We start from the raw sequence: 16,131 nt of genomic DNA on the forward strand, positions 1-16,131 counted from the left end.
TCATTACAAGACTCCATTAAAGTAAAACACCAGAGGGACAGACTCCAGGCTGGGCACAATTTGATGTAGGCTAGCCTAATTATTTCAGTCCCTGCCAGTATCCCACTCTGTGACTGCTGAAGTGCAGATCTATAACACACTGCACCCGTCTGTGCTCCAGTAATGGTATACATTTGTAAATTACTTCCAGGCTAATCACTGACAGTCTTTAGAGGAAAAATCCATTAGTCTGCAACAATTTGCGATGTTCATCAAGTGAGTTTAGATGTGCTCATCAAATCTAATGCAACCAAATACAATAGCCCAACATTATGTAAATGTCTTTATTTGTGCTTCTGTTTAAAAGAGAAAAGCAAAGCATTGTATTGTCAATATAACAATATAGTATAGTACAGCATTATAGACATGTTTCACTGCAGACACTTGTTTCTGCATAATCCACCAAATTAAATTGAGGACTTTTTCCTGAATGAAGTGGAATATAAGAAGCAGGTGGGCTTTAATAGATGCTATGCAGCTGCATTATGGGGAATGTTGGATCCAGTGGTTTTGGAGCTTGACCCAAACTAAAGACTAGAAGTCAGAATATATCTTCATCTGCTGCTTAGACTCTTTAATCGGTCTCATGTCCCCTTATTTAACGGAAGTGCAATACTAAATTGCTTCAGTATCTTTCCTGTGTAACAGACAAACATGTTCCCTCATTTGTTTTGGCCAAACTTATATTTATTAAACATATTTATTAATACATAACCATGAATGTCTTTTGTGGACACTGGAGCTTTTGAACAGTTTTTCGTTGAAGAAATGGATCAGTGTCTATAAGCCACAATCTGCAGGTGGCTCTTCGGAGGCATTTCATCACCTAACCACCATCCTTCAGCGACCACATCACGGATCCAACACCAGGATGTGCTTACTTAAGCTTTTGTGGGTAACTCCTGTGCCCTCTCCTCTCTGTAGCCTTTGAGCAGCTGGTTGAGGAGTGTCAGTTCGTTCTCTTTTTTCACAGGATAAAGAGGCGGGAAGGGGTTGCCTTTGTACTCCAGGACGGCCATCTGAGCTCTGTCCAGGTTCAGTCTGTTGGGAATGCGTGCCATCCGTGTGTAGCCATTTGACTGAGTCTCAAACCGTGGAGCAAGGACCTTGAAGAGCTTTGGGACCAGATCCTTTTCCTGAAGAGAAGAAGCACGCTCAAACTAAACAACGACTTCACAAGAACTGTTTTACATTCAGAGTGACACAGCTTGTCACAAGTTATGGAGAGCTGCAGACACGTACCGTCAGCCAAAAACTGGCCATTTTCATCGCCTTCTCGTCAGTGTCTCCTTTTTTGGCGTAGTCAATCAGCTGGCAAAAACAAAAACACATACAGTCGGACCCATTGCGTGTGGAGGAGTGAACAGCATTTCAGATTGTCTCAATATAAAATAATCTTGTTGACATTAAGGTTAGACATTGTTGGATCAACATTTATGGACAATATAATATTTCAGTTCAATATTTATTCACGGTGCAACAAAGAAAAAGTGGTGAGCACCACAGCTCTGGATTAAAGCTCGCAAACTTTATTGGACTTAAAAAAGGCAAAGTTTTGATTATAAGGACAACACTGATTACATTCACACAAATCAAACAGAAAACAGTTTGTGTTTATTTTAATGCTGCACTTCTCTTTTTTAGATATTTGTATATAAATATTGAAATGTTATTTAACTGCAAGTATTCATCTATCAATATTGTGTCATGACTAACTATTGACTTTTGATAATGTATCTAAAGGACCGTATTTTACGCTTTTCTTTTCATAATTTTAACAGTAAATCATGCCACAGTTTAATAGAAAGTATAACAGTGACATATTCTTCATCACTGACTGTTTACCATATTTCTGTTGCATTGTTGACTTTTCTTCTTTCCACTCTAAAATGTTATGGACAACCCTTCCCTTAGGACTTGTGCATGATATTGATCCTTCACGTCATCAACATTAGGGACGAAATAAATGAACGGACAGCTATGTTAGCTATGCTAGCTAGCATAACCGGGTCGTCGTTACCTTTTCGGCGTAGAAGCGGACTTCATCTGCTCGGCCCGCCGTGGTTTCGATCCTCTCGTGTCGGACCAGTCCTGTCAAAATGTTCCGCAGAATGTTGATTCGGGACTCCGGACCTAGACCTATCCTCCGGGCCATCCGGCCATGGGAGATCAACATTTGCAACGTGAGGCGCATCTTGTCCGGTTAGATTCGCCTGCACGAGTCAGCGACAGACAAACGGGGGGGGAAACAAGGTAAATATATATGTGGTAAGCGTACAATAATATCTTCAAACCACCCTCTGTCTATCTTAAAAAGCAGTTACCTCAATGTAATAACAAGCCCTGAGGTCAGTCAAGTCAACGCGAAGTTCTTTGACATTGGTGGTGCGTCGTCAAATATGTCCGACTTGATCACAGAACTGGTGAGCGACAGTTCCACTAATCTCTGCAAACATTCGTTCTATGGCTGCAACCACAAACGATGAAAACCAAGAACTACCGAAAAAAAAAAATCAAGATATTATTATTCAGATTCTTTAAAAATAGAAGCGAAAGAGGACAGTTTGGGTGACTGTATATTTTTGTAACGTTGATTGTTTGGATTATTATTCTATACAAATCTTTACAATGTTTCTGGTAATGGGGGAATCAAGCTCATTGTTTTATTTATTTATTTCAGTGTTTCCTTCAGTATACCTTACTTATTTCTAGATTATTTGTAATGTTATTTCTTCATACCTCTGTTTGATCTATACATTTACTGTTAATACTGCACGACCTTAATTTATTATAATATATTGAGATGACTGGTCATTTGGGGCATGTGGAAAGCCCCACCTGCTGGCAGCAGGAACATAGTGTGATTTTAGTGGTACTGAGTAATATACAATACAATTTTGGATTAATGCATGAAAAAAACCCATCTTCGATTGCTGCAATTTAAGGTCGGTGGATGGATATATTTAAAAAAAATCGTAAGTGCAGTAATGTTAAATGCCCCGAGTGTGTGAAAACAACCCTAAACCAATGGGGATAGCACAAATTGATGTCACGTGGGGCTGATTACCTGTTGCCCCGCTGCAATTTAAATGGTGAGTTGGTTGGTAGTTGGCAGAAGACAATAAAGACGCATGAACAATGTAGATGATCGCGTATGTAACTTGAAAAGTCTGCCTTTTGAAGAAGAACTCGAGAATAAACACTGCTGCGATATTGTTATAAACCAAACCCTCCGGGTCAAAATTAGTCATTGAACGAAAATGGTTAACGTGAGCTACTGTAGCTCGTCAAAGAAGACTGACAGCTCATACAAAGGTGGAACCGAGCAGTAACCTGTAACATCACGTGGAGAACAGGTATGTGCTCAGCTGGATTATCGTGTGTGTGTAACGTGGAAATTGTGTTTTTACTGGTTTGCAATTAGTTTTTGCCCCACCATTTTTTTCCACCGGGATTTTTGTTATTATTAAGTTCATATTCTCCTCAGTTCATTCTTTATTCGTTCATGTGGGTTTGCCAGGCAGATCAGAGGACCAGAGAAAGGGAGACATACACTAAAAATGTAGGTATACTCTTTTTTTTCTTTCTTTTTTTTCAACAGGCAGTTTCATTGAAACAGGATTTTTCAGTGTAGAAACAGCTGTAGCAGGTGTGATTGGACTGACTTTAGTAAGATGCCATGGTGCTCTGCAGCCAGTCTGTGAAAATGCATGTCTGATGCAAGCGAGAGGGGAAAAAAGGAATATTGAAAACGTTATATCACAAAAGGGCTTTGAGAATAGTTCTGAGTCATGAAAGTCAAATCAATGATTGCTGTGGGAAGCTTTTTTATTTTTACCTTTGCATAGACACCTGGGTGGTTCTTCTCTGCACACCCAAAGCCCCAGGACACAACACCCTGCAGCTCACCGTCACACACAACAGGACCACCGGAGTCACCCTGATAGTGGGGGAGCAAAGCAGTTTAACAATACGAAAGTGTTAAGTCTCAACTCAGTGCTGCTGAACAGGTCATAATACTCTGTACACCAGCAGAGATGCATACCTGGCAGGAGTCCTTGCCTCTCTCCAGGTATCCAGCACAGAACATTGACTCGGTGATCATGCCGGGGTAGGAGTTGTCACAGTCCTCATCAGACAGGATGGGGATATCCAGGCACTGCAGCCTGTTACTATCAGCAGCTGTGCAAACGCAGAACCAGAGACCCAATGACATTGATGGACAAATGTATAGTGAATAACAGAACCCCTGTGTGGAGGCGGTGTTTGATACTCACAGGAACTCATGGTCACACACCCCACCCAGAGACTGTGCATGCGATCCCGGCAGGAGCACAACTAGTGGGCAGAGCCACAGGCTTCACATACTGGTTGATGATTGCAGGTTTGCTAAGCTCGATCAGCATGATGTCGTTGTTAACCAGCCAGGACTCGTAGTTTGGATGAGGGATCACGCGGGCTGCAGAAATGATCTGTTCATTGCCGTCCATGAACCAACGGTTGTGATCACCGAGGACAATGTCCATTTTGCTGAAAGAGGGAAACAAGTTGTGAGTGAGACAGAGAGAATGGAGAACGAGAGGGATGACTTGTCAGAAACTAGTGCCTTTGTTGTTTTTGTAATTTTGGATATGATGTTCGAGGAGCACCTACGTACGATTTGTAGCAGTGAGCGGCAGACACCACCCAGTTCTCGTTGACCAGGGAGCCACCACAGAAGTGGTAGCCGGAGTTCAGAGACACCTGATGGGGCTGAGAATTAGGTGTGCACTCATGCCCTCCAACAATCTTGTCCTCCTCTGTGGCAACTGCAAAGAAAATGAATAACATCTCTTCTAAGAATGAATAGTCTCTGTACAATACTGTCAGGCTACAATGCAACAGCCCCTGGTGTTTTTCTGAGTCATAGATTTTCTTTGGCAAACAACTAATCCACTATCCGAAAGGAATAGTTTTTCTGCGCTTGTTTCTAAATTTGGTCCGTACTTACACACAGCTCCAAGGAGCAGAGCAAAGACCAGAGACCTCATGATTGCTTGATGCCACATGAAGATGCACAGATGTTCCTTGACCCATGCCAGCTTTTTTTATTGAGCGCCTGAACTTATGCCGACTGTAAAGAAACACCCCTGTTGCTGCTGACCAATCAAAACCTTCAAATAGTGCTGATGGGAAAACGTTGCTATCCATACTAAAACTCTGCCAAAACGGGGCTGCACAGTTTTAACGTGACTCTGGTTTGATGATTTTGCTCAATTCTGTTACAAAAAAAACCCCATTGACACTGTGTGCATTATTTTAATTAGATCTGTTGTTTCTCTGGCCTGGTTTGAGTACAGTGCAGTATGTTTTGTATGTTATCAGCATTCTGACCTTGATTCGGCCCCAGAAGCAGTGCCAGGTGGAGCTTCTCTCACACTCACCGAGTGGCTCTGGCCTTCACAAAGGCAACTGCCACAAAAGCAGTCCTAAACAGAACTATTTAAAAATGTATATGATTAAAAAATAATAATAATTTAAAAAAAAAACTTTCTCTGAATTTTTTTCAGTACAGCAATTTTAATGGCACGATTATGTGTCACGTTGTAAGAACAATGTGGTCAAAGGGAAGTTAATACATTATACTTTAATACATTAGCTAGTAAAACAATACAAATATGCATTCAGATGAATCAAACAGATGGGTAACAATACTTGGAAAAAGACTGAGTAAAATACTGTTGAATAAATGTGGCATTAACTTAAAAAACGATATTGGCTAAAAACTACAGTAATGACTAAAATACAGCACAGTGAGACAGTAATATTTTCACATTCTGTGGGATGTTCTTACTTACTTTGACCCAGTTTATTACATACAGTCACATATTACCAAATCAAATCTAGTAGATACTCTGATACGATTACGTTTGTCACATTTTAAAATAAATAAATTCTCAGTCTGTATTTTCATCAGCTCCATCTCAGCTTTTTATATTTATCAGTGAAATGATTTCCTGCTACTTCACACTCTCTGAAAATGAAACATACTACTACTAATACTTCTACTTAAACATTATTACACTGCTGTCATATTTACTATTGCATTTGTTTATTTGTTCATCTATATAATTCCTCTGCGGGGTGTTGTTTGCTTAATAGCCTGAATATATATTAGCTTAACTTGACATGACTCTCTCACAGTCATGGTCTGTTTGGAGAGCTGATTATATAGATTAGAAAGATACATTTTATTATTATAGTGAAACGAATGGTTAGCACAGAAGTAGTGCTAACATTTAGCCACAATTACTGCATGTAATGTAATGTACATAACCATCATTAAACATAGCAAGTTTGTCTTATTTTGTCTAAATACAGTATTTTTAGTGGATATACATTAAGAACTAATTGCCTTGTTTATACTGTCCTGAAGAGCAGTAAACAGGTGAAATGAAGTTTAAATGTTTCAAGTATTGTTTCAAGTATAATGATGAAAACATCATAATGTAGGACAACATGGACAAAATTTGAGAGAAACGTTATTTAAAAGTTAAGACCAAAGACTTTATTGACTCAGATGGAAATTGACTGCACAATGTTCAAAACTCAAAAACAATGCAGTTAAAATGATAGAAGAAAGGCAACAGAGTAAGATGGTGGTCGCAGGATCAGACTTAATAGCTGGCCATGGTGTTCTCCAGCCACTCGTTGAAGAGGCAGACCTGTGAGTGGAGACAGAAGGAGGTTTGTTAGCATGGACAGCCAGTAGCAAATATGTTTCATTTGAACTGGGCATGTGAAATTTACATTTCATAGAGATATTTTAGGTTTACCTTGGCGTAGACACCAGGGTGGTCTCTCTCAGCACACCCGTAGCCCCAGGACACAACACCCTGCAGCTCACCGTTGCACACGACGGGGCCACCGGAGTCACCCTGAGAAAAGGTTTGATAGAAGCCAACAAGTCACACCAAGTATTCCATACAGTCACTGCTGTATTTCTGCGTGAACATCTAATTACATACCTGGCAAGAGTCCTTGCCTCCCTCCAGGTATCCAGCGCAGAACATGGCGTCGGTGATCATGCCGGGGTAGGAGCTATCACAGTCCCTCTCAGACAGGATGGGGATGTTCAGGCACTGCAGCTTGTTCCCGTCAGCAGCTGGAGATCAAAAGAGAAAGACGAAGATGAAACTGGAGCTGCACTGCTGTAAAAGCATACATGGTGAGGGCAAAACGCAGGAGGTATTACTCACAGGAGCTCATGGTGTTACCCCAGCCAGTGACTCTGCACATGGTGCCAGCGGGCGCACAGCTGGTGGGCAGAGCCACGGCCTGCACGAACTTGTTGAGGGTGGCGGGCTTGCTCAGCTTGACCAGCATGATGTCGTTGTTGATGTTGTAGGAGCTGTAGTTGGGGTGGCGGATGACACGAGAGGACTGGATGAACTGCTCGTTGCCCTCGGTGACCCTGATGTTGTGCTCTCCAAGACGCACCTCCACACGGCTGGAGAGGAAAGAGAGGTTTAGTGGCAGCTGAGGTTCACGATTCGTGTGAAAAGCAGATTGATTATTTGTCCTCCATAATTTGGCGTTAGACATACGATTTGTAGCAGTGAGCGGCAGACACCACCCAGTTCTCGCTGACCAGGGAGCCACCACAGAAGTGGTAGCCGGTGTTCAGGGACACCGTGTAGGCATGGGTGTGAGGCGTGCACTCATACCCTCCGACAATCTTGTCGTCCTCCGTGGCAACTGAAAACACACCGGAGGCCAAATGGTCAGCAACCAAGTGATACTTTTTTTCCCTTCTATTTAGTAATCAGAACAAAAGCAGAAAGACATGCTTACAAGCAGCTCCGATGAGCAGAACGAAGACCAGATACATCATGGTTGCTGTGTGATGTTGTCGATGAGAGACTTAGCCTGGAGTCCTGGTTTATATGCATCGGTTACTCTCCTGTTTCCTTGTTGACCACACCCCCAAGGTTATTTTTGACCAATCGGGTCAAACGTGGAAAAATGATTATGGGTATTGGAAATCCACATATTTTTTTGGCTATGGAAAACTCTGTATTTGCATACTGCATGGCTGAAAATTGTGTTATTAGTACATATTTTAAGAAGCATGTTCAATGTAGTTGTAAAGGAGGCACATTGGGGACACAAGCATATAAATGCATTTTAAAATACAATACAACAAATGTGTGTATTCATATGAAAAAGCATTATTCATATAAAAAATGTTTGATGTGTGCATAACGCATGCATGTCCCTTAAATTAGTATCTAGTAAAACTACACATGAGGCATATTTCTAGACTAAACATTCCTTGTGACATTGTTTGTAGAACACATGTGTGGAATTGCATCTGTGTTCAGCACAGGATGTATTTTGTAATCGCTAACGTTGACATGGAAGGATTTGAGCTGTGAAGACATGGTTGCAGCTCTGCAGATGGCCGGGTTCACAACCACAGTTGTTGAATGTGGCTTTCACAGGAAAACCAACCCACGTGTCTTTAGATAGCACGCCTCAAAGAAAGTAGATTTATGGAAGTGAAAACCACTTAAGCGCACAATTACTATATAAAATCAGCAGTAAGGACACCTCACACTGAATACATTTAAATGGGATTGCATTTTTAGGTTTCAGTGTCATTGTCTTTCACGTAATCTGATGTTTTTATAGCATTGTTGTAGTGAAAATGGATATTAACGAATAACTGACTAAGTACCTCGATATCTGGGTAAAAATTGAGTGCATCTCTGCTATCGGTGAAGTTTGAGTCAACCTTGTAAATTTGGATGTTTAGTGGAGGAGCAGCTGTCATTTCACATGATAAATATACATGATGCATATAAATATCTGTGGAAGATTAACCAGAACAGGTGCAGTCTGAAGATTGAAAACCCATACAGTGTTTCGAAGGATTCAGAATCCACTATGTAGAGTATATTTTCTTAGTAAACGATGACATTTGTTCCAGGATTTTCCCGCACTTTTATATGACACTGTTTCAGCCCTATTTTAATTGCACAATATTCGTCAACATTGACGGACAAATGTCTAAATTATTCTGAGTGAACATGAAAATTGAGGGCTGTGAATTGATTAAAGTTATTATGAAATATTGTACTATGTTATGCTTGTAAGTAAGGTGTCATGTGCTCTTGATTATATCTTGGCTGACTGCTTTAGTACTGAGTACTCTGTACTGCGAGTCGGCCTTGAGTGAAGGCCTTCTGTGAATAATCCAGCTGTTCCAGCCATAATGGGTTGAATATTATTATATCACTCAGTCACCTGAAATGAACCACTTACATCTAGTTGTCAGTACCTCACCATCAAGTTTTTATTTTGACAATTATTGGACCAATCAGGCAGCTTGGAGTAGATACAAAACATGGATTTAACACTGACGGCACCACACGCTGCAGCCATGAGGTCCCTGCTCTTTGTTCTGCTCATTGGAGCTGCTTGTGAGTGTGACACAGTACTTTTGTGCATTGCACACATTTTGTGCTATTTACCATATTGCAGCAAACTGATAACTATTTTTTTCTGGTTGTCTTACTTTGGTTTTCAGTTTATCTTTCTGCTTGTGGTCTAATTACTAAATAAAAAAAGAAGCACCACTTGGTTGCTGACTATTTGGCCTCCTGCGTGTTTTCAGTTGCGACAGAGGACGGCAAGATCGTCGGTGGCTATGAGTGCACGCCTCACCTCATCAGGTGTCTCTGAATGCTGGCTACCACTTCTGTGGTGGCTCCCTGGTCAACGAGAACTGGGTTGTGTCTGCTGCTCACTGCTCCAAGTCGTAAGCATGACTCGCATATTCATATGCAGAGGGAATAAACATGCAAACATAAAAAAAACAAGCATCCACCTAATTACCGTCTTCTGCCATCTTTTATCTCTGCCAGTCGTATTGAGGTGCATATTGGAGAGCACCACATCGGAGTGACTGAGGGCACCGAGCAGTTCATTAGTGCTTCCCGTATCATCCAACACCCCTTCTTCAACCCTTACACCCTTGAGAATGACATCATGCTGCTCAAGCTGAGCGAGCCCGCCACCCTCAACCATTACGTGCAGCCTCTGTCTCTGCCCACCAGCTGGCACCATGTGCAAAGTCACTGGCTGGGGCAACACCATGAGCTCCAGTGAGTAGAAAGCAGTTATCGCAGGCAAACTTTCTGAAACTGTGTCTAAAAAATAAAAATCTGCCTACAATCTCCAACAATTCATCCCTACTGCACTTTTCCCTCTTTTGTTGTCTTGCTCCAGCTGCTGACAGCCAAAGGCTGCAGTGTCTGGACATCCCTATCCTGTCTGATGAGGACTGTCACGGTTCCTACCCCGGCATGGTTGACCACACCATGTTCTGTGCCGGATACCTGGAAGGAGGCAAGGACTCCTGCCAGGTGCGCATCTCTGAATTTTCAACATAGTTTTTCACTCCTCTCTAATTCAAATTTGCTTTATTGCCATGACATGCCATAATTCGTTACAATATTGCAAAGGTTCACATTGTAAGTATAATAATTCTCTCTCTCTCTCAGGGTGACTCTGGTGGTCCTGTTGTGTGTAACGGTGAGCTGCAGGGTGTTGTGTCCTGGGGCTACGGGTGTGCAGAGAAGAACCACCCAGGTGTCTATGCCAAGGTAACATTTCACTGCAACAGCTGAAAATATAACTATCACCCTCCTTAATGTATTTTATGTTACGCTAAAACAAACAAACTAATATCTCTTCATTTTCAGGCGTGTGTGCAGACTGAGTGGCTGCACGACACAATGGCCAGCTATTAACGCCACCATTCAACCTTCACATCACACCCACAATATTGACTGTCCAAATGGTCACTTTGTTTTTGCAGCAGTTGAAGTAAAACAAATAAAGTGTTTGAAATTAATTGTTTGCTCTTCTGTCCAATTATTATTTCCTTTCTATTACAAAATATTTTTATAATTAATGCAACTGTAACATCAATGTCTTATCTAAAAAATCTAAAGAGGTTTTTCAGCAAATTACAGAGATAAGAATTTGCTCTTAAGTGAACGGGAAAGTAAATAAAGTGCGATATATATATATATATTGTTTTTTTTTATCCAATGAGTCTATATTAAAGACACATACATCAAAAAGGTGTTTGTAAACTATTATTATTTCTAAATCATCACTTCACCATCTCTCGGCCTCTGAAGACAGATGTTATTTTTTCACTCTGAGACCAGAGGTGGTGCAATAGAACTTTATACAAGTGAGACTATCAGTAGTGGTTAAAAGTATATATGTTTTTTTCTTCAGTTGGGTACTTTAAATGTCCAATGTGCACTGAGGGAAAAAAACTAGTTAACTTTACTCTGAATGATATCTGTTCTGTGAAACGACTTGCCTGAGGATCTCAGGCTGGCAGAGTCCATATCAACGTTTAAACTCACTCTTCAAAACACATTTGTGTCATTAGGCATCTTCATAATAATTCTTTTGTTGCCTTGCCTCTTATTTCCAATATTTATTCATGTTGTAAAGTTAATGGCACTACTCTGTGCCATTAACTTTTCTACCTACTTCTGTTTGTTTTCATACACGCACTAGAAGATATTACATATTGCTGCAAAGTGCTTTCTTCCAGTGGTGGAATGTAACTAAAGTATTTTTACTCAAGTACTGTACTTAAGTACAATGTTGATGTACATGTGCTTAATTTGGGTATTTTCCATGTACGTGTCATTATACTTCTACTCTACTACGTTTCAGAGGCAAATATTACCTTTTTTAATGAATACATTTATTTTACAAATAGTTACTTTTATTTAACACAAAAATATCTTATGAATCATGATGCATTATTATAGAATAAATCTTATATATGTATTGGCAGATTAGACGTATACAGGTTGGAGTTGTGCTAAGCAACGCTGGGATTCACATGAGGTCACGTTGTGCTAACAAGAAGGATAAAGTTGTAACTTGTCTTACAACAACTAACTTGTTCACAAAAGACTAAAGAAGTGCCATATTTACAGATATTGGTGGGTCTGTAATGTAATACTCTGTAATGGGCCATTCTGCATAAAGAGTACTTTTACTTTAAGTACTTTTTTCTGTTAATACTTCGCTACTTTTACTCAAATAGTATTTAAAATGCAGAAATTTAACTTTTACTTGCAAGAGAGTTTTTTTATTTTTTTATTGTGGTATTGTTACTTTAAGTAGAGGATCTGAGTACTTCCTCCAACACTGCTCTCTACCTATTTATTGAAACCTGCCTTATAAAAAATATTACAAAGATTATCATTTGCTTTTCAAGGCAGCCTCACCCCTCATATCTGATTTTAGTTTTTAGGTAACAGGTACTGAGAAAAACACAGCTGTGAGATACTGTGTTCACACACATCTAAATATAAAGGTGACTTGTTTACATGTACAACCTGACCTGAGAAACACGGGCCAACTTTCAGGTGGTGGCTTGAAACATTTACTAAAATGGAAGCAACAATATTGAATATCCCCTGAAAAAAACCCTGCATTCAAATCTTTCAGTAAGTAGTAGGACTACGCACTGTGAACAATTGTCCCCTTACAGACATGCAGTTTACTTATTGAAGTTTTTATATAGAAATGAGTTAGACAAAGTGGTGCTGAGCCAAACTCCATGTACTAAATCGCAATAAATCACAATTCTGCTGAGTAACTCCACGTGATAGATAAACGAAGCGGATTAAAACACGTGTTCCCTGACATGTAATTGAGTAATATAAAGTATAAAACTAGACTGGTATATAGACTATCGCTGTATTGCAGCACAGTGCCTGCACCTCAAAACTGCACATAGGTGTACTAAACTGAAATCTTTAACCTCATCATGCTAGTCAAGATAAAAGCCACTCCTAGTATTAATAAAACAATCTATTTGGCTGAATGTGTAGTAATGATTTTGTTTTGTTTCATTTGACACAAATGCTCTTTTTTATCATAACATTAAAAACAGTGACAACATAACAATAATAGGATCAACCCTATGATTCAAGCAAACAGATTTACTAGATATTAGAGATTATAGAATCATTATTTTTACTTTTAGTGTAAATTAATAAATACATAACACAGGAGCTAATATGATCCATATTCATACTCTCCCTCATGCTTTTCCAAATTCACTGACAAGAAAGTCATCCCGACTTCTACAATAATAATTTTTTTTTTTTTTTTCATGTAATTCTGTAAATTAATCACCGAAGTCTAACATCCCGCAACAGAGATTGGCCCCTCGCTGACCAATGAGGACAGACGGAGTGGAGGGCAGCTCTCCTCTCTGTGTATATAAACCAGGGCTTCAGGTGGAGTAAAATCATCAGGATCACACATCAACCATGAGGTCTCTTGTCTTCGTTCTGCTCATCGGAGCTGCATGTAAGTGTGAAGTTCCTATCGAGCTGATTGCTTTCCTCTCTGCTAACAGTCTGTTGGCCTTTATCCCAGAATTTAGTCCAGAATAACCAGAGCATCTCCCTAATAGGAGGGTTTTTAATTAGAGAACAGCGGATTGATCTCTAACTATCATCAGTACACACTTTGGGGTTTGACAAAAAATACACGAAAGGATATTCTGCATTCAAAGAGATGTCTTTTTTTGTTGTTTTTTAAACCTTTTTTTTGGCAATTAGCTAACAACGAACTTGTTGCTGATGTGTGTGTTTTCAGTCGCCACGGAGGACGACAAGATCGTCGGAGGGTATGAGTGCACGCCTCACACCCATGCCTACACGGTGTCCCTGAACATCGGCTACCACTTCTGTGGTGGCTCCCTGGTCAGCGAGAACTGGGTGGTGTCTGCTGCTCACTGCTACAAGTCGTAAGCACATTTCAAATTTTTTTTCCAGGGTTCAAGGTTTGATTTATTTATCTTAGGGGTATTCAGATTAATGCATGATGATAATTTTTGTGTGTTTCGTCACTAATGCCCCGTATTTCAATTGTTTATAGCCGTGTGGAGGTGCGTCTTGGAGAGCACAACATCAGGGTCACCGAGGGCAACGAGCAGTTCATCCAGTCCTCTCGTGTCATCCGCCACCCCAACTACAGCTCCTACAACATCGACAACGACATCATGCTGGTTAAGCTGAGCAAGCCCGCCACCCTCAACAAGTTCGTGCAGGCCGTGGCTCTGCCCACCAGCTGTGCGCCCGCTGGCACCATGTGCAGAGTCACTGGCTGGGGTAACACCATGAGCTCCTGTGAGTAATACCTCCTGCGTTTTGCCCTCACCATGTATGCTTTTACAGCAGTGCAGCTCCAGTTTCATCTTCGTCTTTCTCTTTTGATCTCCAGCTGCTGACAAGAACAAGCTGCAGTGCCTGAACATCCCCATCCTGTCTGACAGGGACTGTGATAACTCCTACCCCGGCATGATCACCGACTCCATGTTCTGCGCTGGATACCTGGAGGGAGGCAAGGACTCTTGCCAGGTATGTAATTAGATGTTCACGCAGAAATACAGCAGTGACTGTATGGAATACTTGGTGTGACTTGTTGGCTTCTATCAAACCTTTTCTCAGGGTGACTCCGGTGGCCCCGTCGTGTGCAACGGTGAGCTGCAGGGTGTTGTGTCCTGGGGCTACGGGTGTGCTGAGAGAGACCACCCTGGTGTCTACGCCAAGGTAACGTTCTACAATGAAAATTCAATCAACACACTGTGTCCGGTTTCTTCTGCAATGCTGTGCTGATTCACTGTTCTAACTGTGGTTCTCTTCATTTGTAGGTCTGCCTCTTCAACGAGTGGCTGGAGAACACCATGGCCAGCTACTAAGTGATCCAAACAAGCAAGTTCAGTCAAGAAGCTCACAATCATTTGTTTCTAATGTCCCATCTGTTGTACTGAACAATATGGCTAATAAAAAATATAAAGCAAAAAAATTCACAGAGATGGCGCTTTTGTGTGTGTGTGCATTGCACTATGCTGCCAGGTTTGAATTGTTATGATAAATACAGATTCCTTATAGCTGCTATAGTTATAAATGTACACGGAATTCACTTGTCATTAATTGTTGCTCACATATTTCCTTGCATGGTGTGTTATGAATTGGCAGTTTACCTTACAATAATAAAAACCTATTGAGCAAGTGATATTATCAAGAGGATAAGATACTTGATTAACAGGTAAAAAAAAACACAAACAAAGAAAAGTAGGTGTCACATCCATTGCTTACAAACAAATGACAAAACAAATGTCAACGCATTGTTTATTTCTCTGACATAATTGTGATTGCTGTTGCCTTCAGACTCACGCTCCGAAGTTGATGTTGTGATATACCTAGCTCTAAAATGTTGCATTGAATTTGATACTTTCACATTTTATTTTGATTGAACTGATGATGTTTGAATCAACATCATTTTTGGGTTATTTTTATGCATCTTTGTGGAAAATGCTTCTTCCATTGCAGCAACGGGTTTCAAATCAACGTTTATATTATGTTTATATACCACAAAATGGTTTCCTAATACAATACAACAAATATTCTTGCCCTTCTGGGCTCTTCCACATTAGGATATCCCCTCAAATTGAACCCTCTTTGACAGTGTTTTTATAAAGCAGCTGGGGACGACAGGTACTTCTGCATAGTACTCGAAGTCTCACGACTCATTAGAGTAGAGATGTCTGTGGCGGTTGTTTTCAATTAATAATTCAACTTAATTTCCCAGCATTTAGAATAGGAATACATTTATTATACATGGATATATAAAACGATTTTTAAAAGGGACTTTAATGTTTTACATTTAGTAATTGATTTACTAATCTGTCATATTCCATTTCATCACCTCATCTCTTTCTGTGTCTTGTTTCACTGTGATGATGGTGATGGTGATGGTGATGATGATGAGGGATAATCCACATTGCTGTCTGTGAAGAGCAGATGGGAGACATTTCTGTGCAACTTCCCATTGATTTTTCCGACAATCTATTGCTTGCTGCAAAAGTGTTAAACAAGATGTGTGCCATCACTTTCAACATGACTGACTGCTGCTTTACAACCAACAGCTTCAACTAACCTTTCATGGGCAAGAAAATAAGGCAATTATGGTAAGAAGGGCATTTCTATT

At 40.4% G+C, this 16,131-nt stretch overlaps 3 protein-coding genes and 2 pseudogenes across 5 annotated transcripts; 2 read left to right on the top strand and 3 right to left on the bottom strand.

Annotated features, from left to right (window-relative positions):
• Positions 1–309: 309 nt before the first annotated feature.
• On the bottom strand, positions 310–2,461 carry mrpl17 (mitochondrial ribosomal protein L17). The gene is made up of 4 exons (XM_076109722.1): positions 2,364–2,461; positions 2,060–2,252; positions 1,282–1,350; positions 310–1,175 (listed from the first exon to the last, which is right to left on the bottom strand). The coding sequence occupies exons 2-4, from the start codon at positions 2,231–2,233 to the stop codon at positions 921–923; spliced, it is 498 nt and encodes a 165-aa protein (XP_075965837.1). The 5' UTR covers positions 2,234–2,252; positions 2,364–2,461; the 3' UTR covers positions 310–920.
• Positions 2,462–3,705: 1,244 nt separating this feature from the next.
• Positions 3,706–5,069, bottom strand: LOC142969709 (trypsin-1-like; annotated as a pseudogene).
• A 1,626-nt stretch (positions 5,070–6,695) lies between these two features.
• On the bottom strand, positions 6,696–7,912 carry LOC142969708 (trypsin-1-like). Of its 2 annotated transcripts, none has more exons than XM_076109720.1 (6): positions 7,873–7,912; positions 7,626–7,776; positions 7,278–7,528; positions 7,047–7,183; positions 6,855–6,956; positions 6,696–6,743 (listed from the first exon to the last, which is right to left on the bottom strand). In XM_076109720.1, exons 1-6 carry the CDS (start codon positions 7,910–7,912, stop codon positions 6,696–6,698), a joined length of 729 nt encoding a protein of 242 aa, XP_075965835.1. The 2 variants fall into 2 exon arrangements, with proteins under 2 accessions (XP_075965835.1, XP_075965836.1); XM_076109721.1 differs by having other exon boundaries at positions 7,626–7,765; positions 7,865–7,912.
• Positions 7,913–9,463: 1,551 nt separating this feature from the next.
• Positions 9,464–10,905, top strand: LOC142969706 (trypsin-1-like; annotated as a pseudogene).
• Positions 10,906–13,062: 2,157 nt separating this feature from the next.
• On the top strand, positions 13,063–14,839 carry LOC142969707 (trypsin-1). Of its 2 annotated transcripts, XM_076109718.1 has the most exons (6): positions 13,063–13,443; positions 13,735–13,885; positions 14,017–14,267; positions 14,362–14,498; positions 14,589–14,690; positions 14,792–14,839. In XM_076109718.1, the coding sequence occupies exons 1-6, from the start codon at positions 13,404–13,406 to the stop codon at positions 14,837–14,839; spliced, it is 729 nt and encodes a 242-aa protein (XP_075965833.1). In that variant the 5' UTR covers positions 13,063–13,403. The 2 variants fall into 2 exon arrangements, with proteins under 2 accessions (XP_075965833.1, XP_075965834.1); XM_076109719.1 differs by having other exon boundaries at positions 13,063–13,882.
• Positions 14,840–16,131: the final 1,292 nt, after the last annotated feature.

This window comes from Anarhichas minor, unplaced genomic scaffold (assembly GCF_050575085.1).
Source record: "Anarhichas minor isolate MPS153535 unplaced genomic scaffold, ASM5057508v1 ptg000041l, whole genome shotgun sequence".
Taxonomy (NCBI): Eukaryota; Metazoa; Chordata; class Actinopteri; order Perciformes; family Anarhichadidae; genus Anarhichas; species Anarhichas minor.

Coding starts and splice junctions, on each gene's coding strand:
- mrpl17 (XM_076109722.1), bottom strand. CDS start 2,233: ATGCGCCTCACGTTGCAAATGTTGATCTCCCATGGCCGGATGGCCCGG. Junction 1,351..2,059: donor TCCGCTTCTACGCCGAAAAG/GTAACGACGACC, acceptor TGTTTTTGCCAG/CTGATTGACTACGCCAAAAA. Junction 1,176..1,281: donor TGGCCAGTTTTTGGCTGACG/GTACGTGTCTGC, acceptor TCTTCTCTTCAG/GAAAAGGATCTGGTCCCAAA.
- LOC142969708 (XM_076109720.1), bottom strand. CDS start 7,912: ATGATGTATCTGGTCTTCGTTCTGCTCATCGGAGCTGCTT. Junction 7,529..7,625: donor GCCGCTCACTGCTACAAATC/GTATGTCTAACG, acceptor TTTCCTCTCCAG/CCGTGTGGAGGTGCGTCTTG. Junction 6,957..7,046: donor GAGGCAAGGACTCTTGCCAG/GTATGTAATTAG, acceptor ACCTTTTCTCAG/GGTGACTCCGGTGGCCCCGT.
- LOC142969707 (XM_076109718.1), top strand. CDS start 13,404: ATGAGGTCTCTTGTCTTCGTTCTGCTCATCGGAGCTGCAT. Junction 13,444..13,734: donor TCTGCTCATCGGAGCTGCAT/GTAAGTGTGAAG, acceptor GTGTGTTTTCAG/TCGCCACGGAGGACGACAAG. Junction 13,886..14,016: donor GCTGCTCACTGCTACAAGTC/GTAAGCACATTT, acceptor AATTGTTTATAG/CCGTGTGGAGGTGCGTCTTG.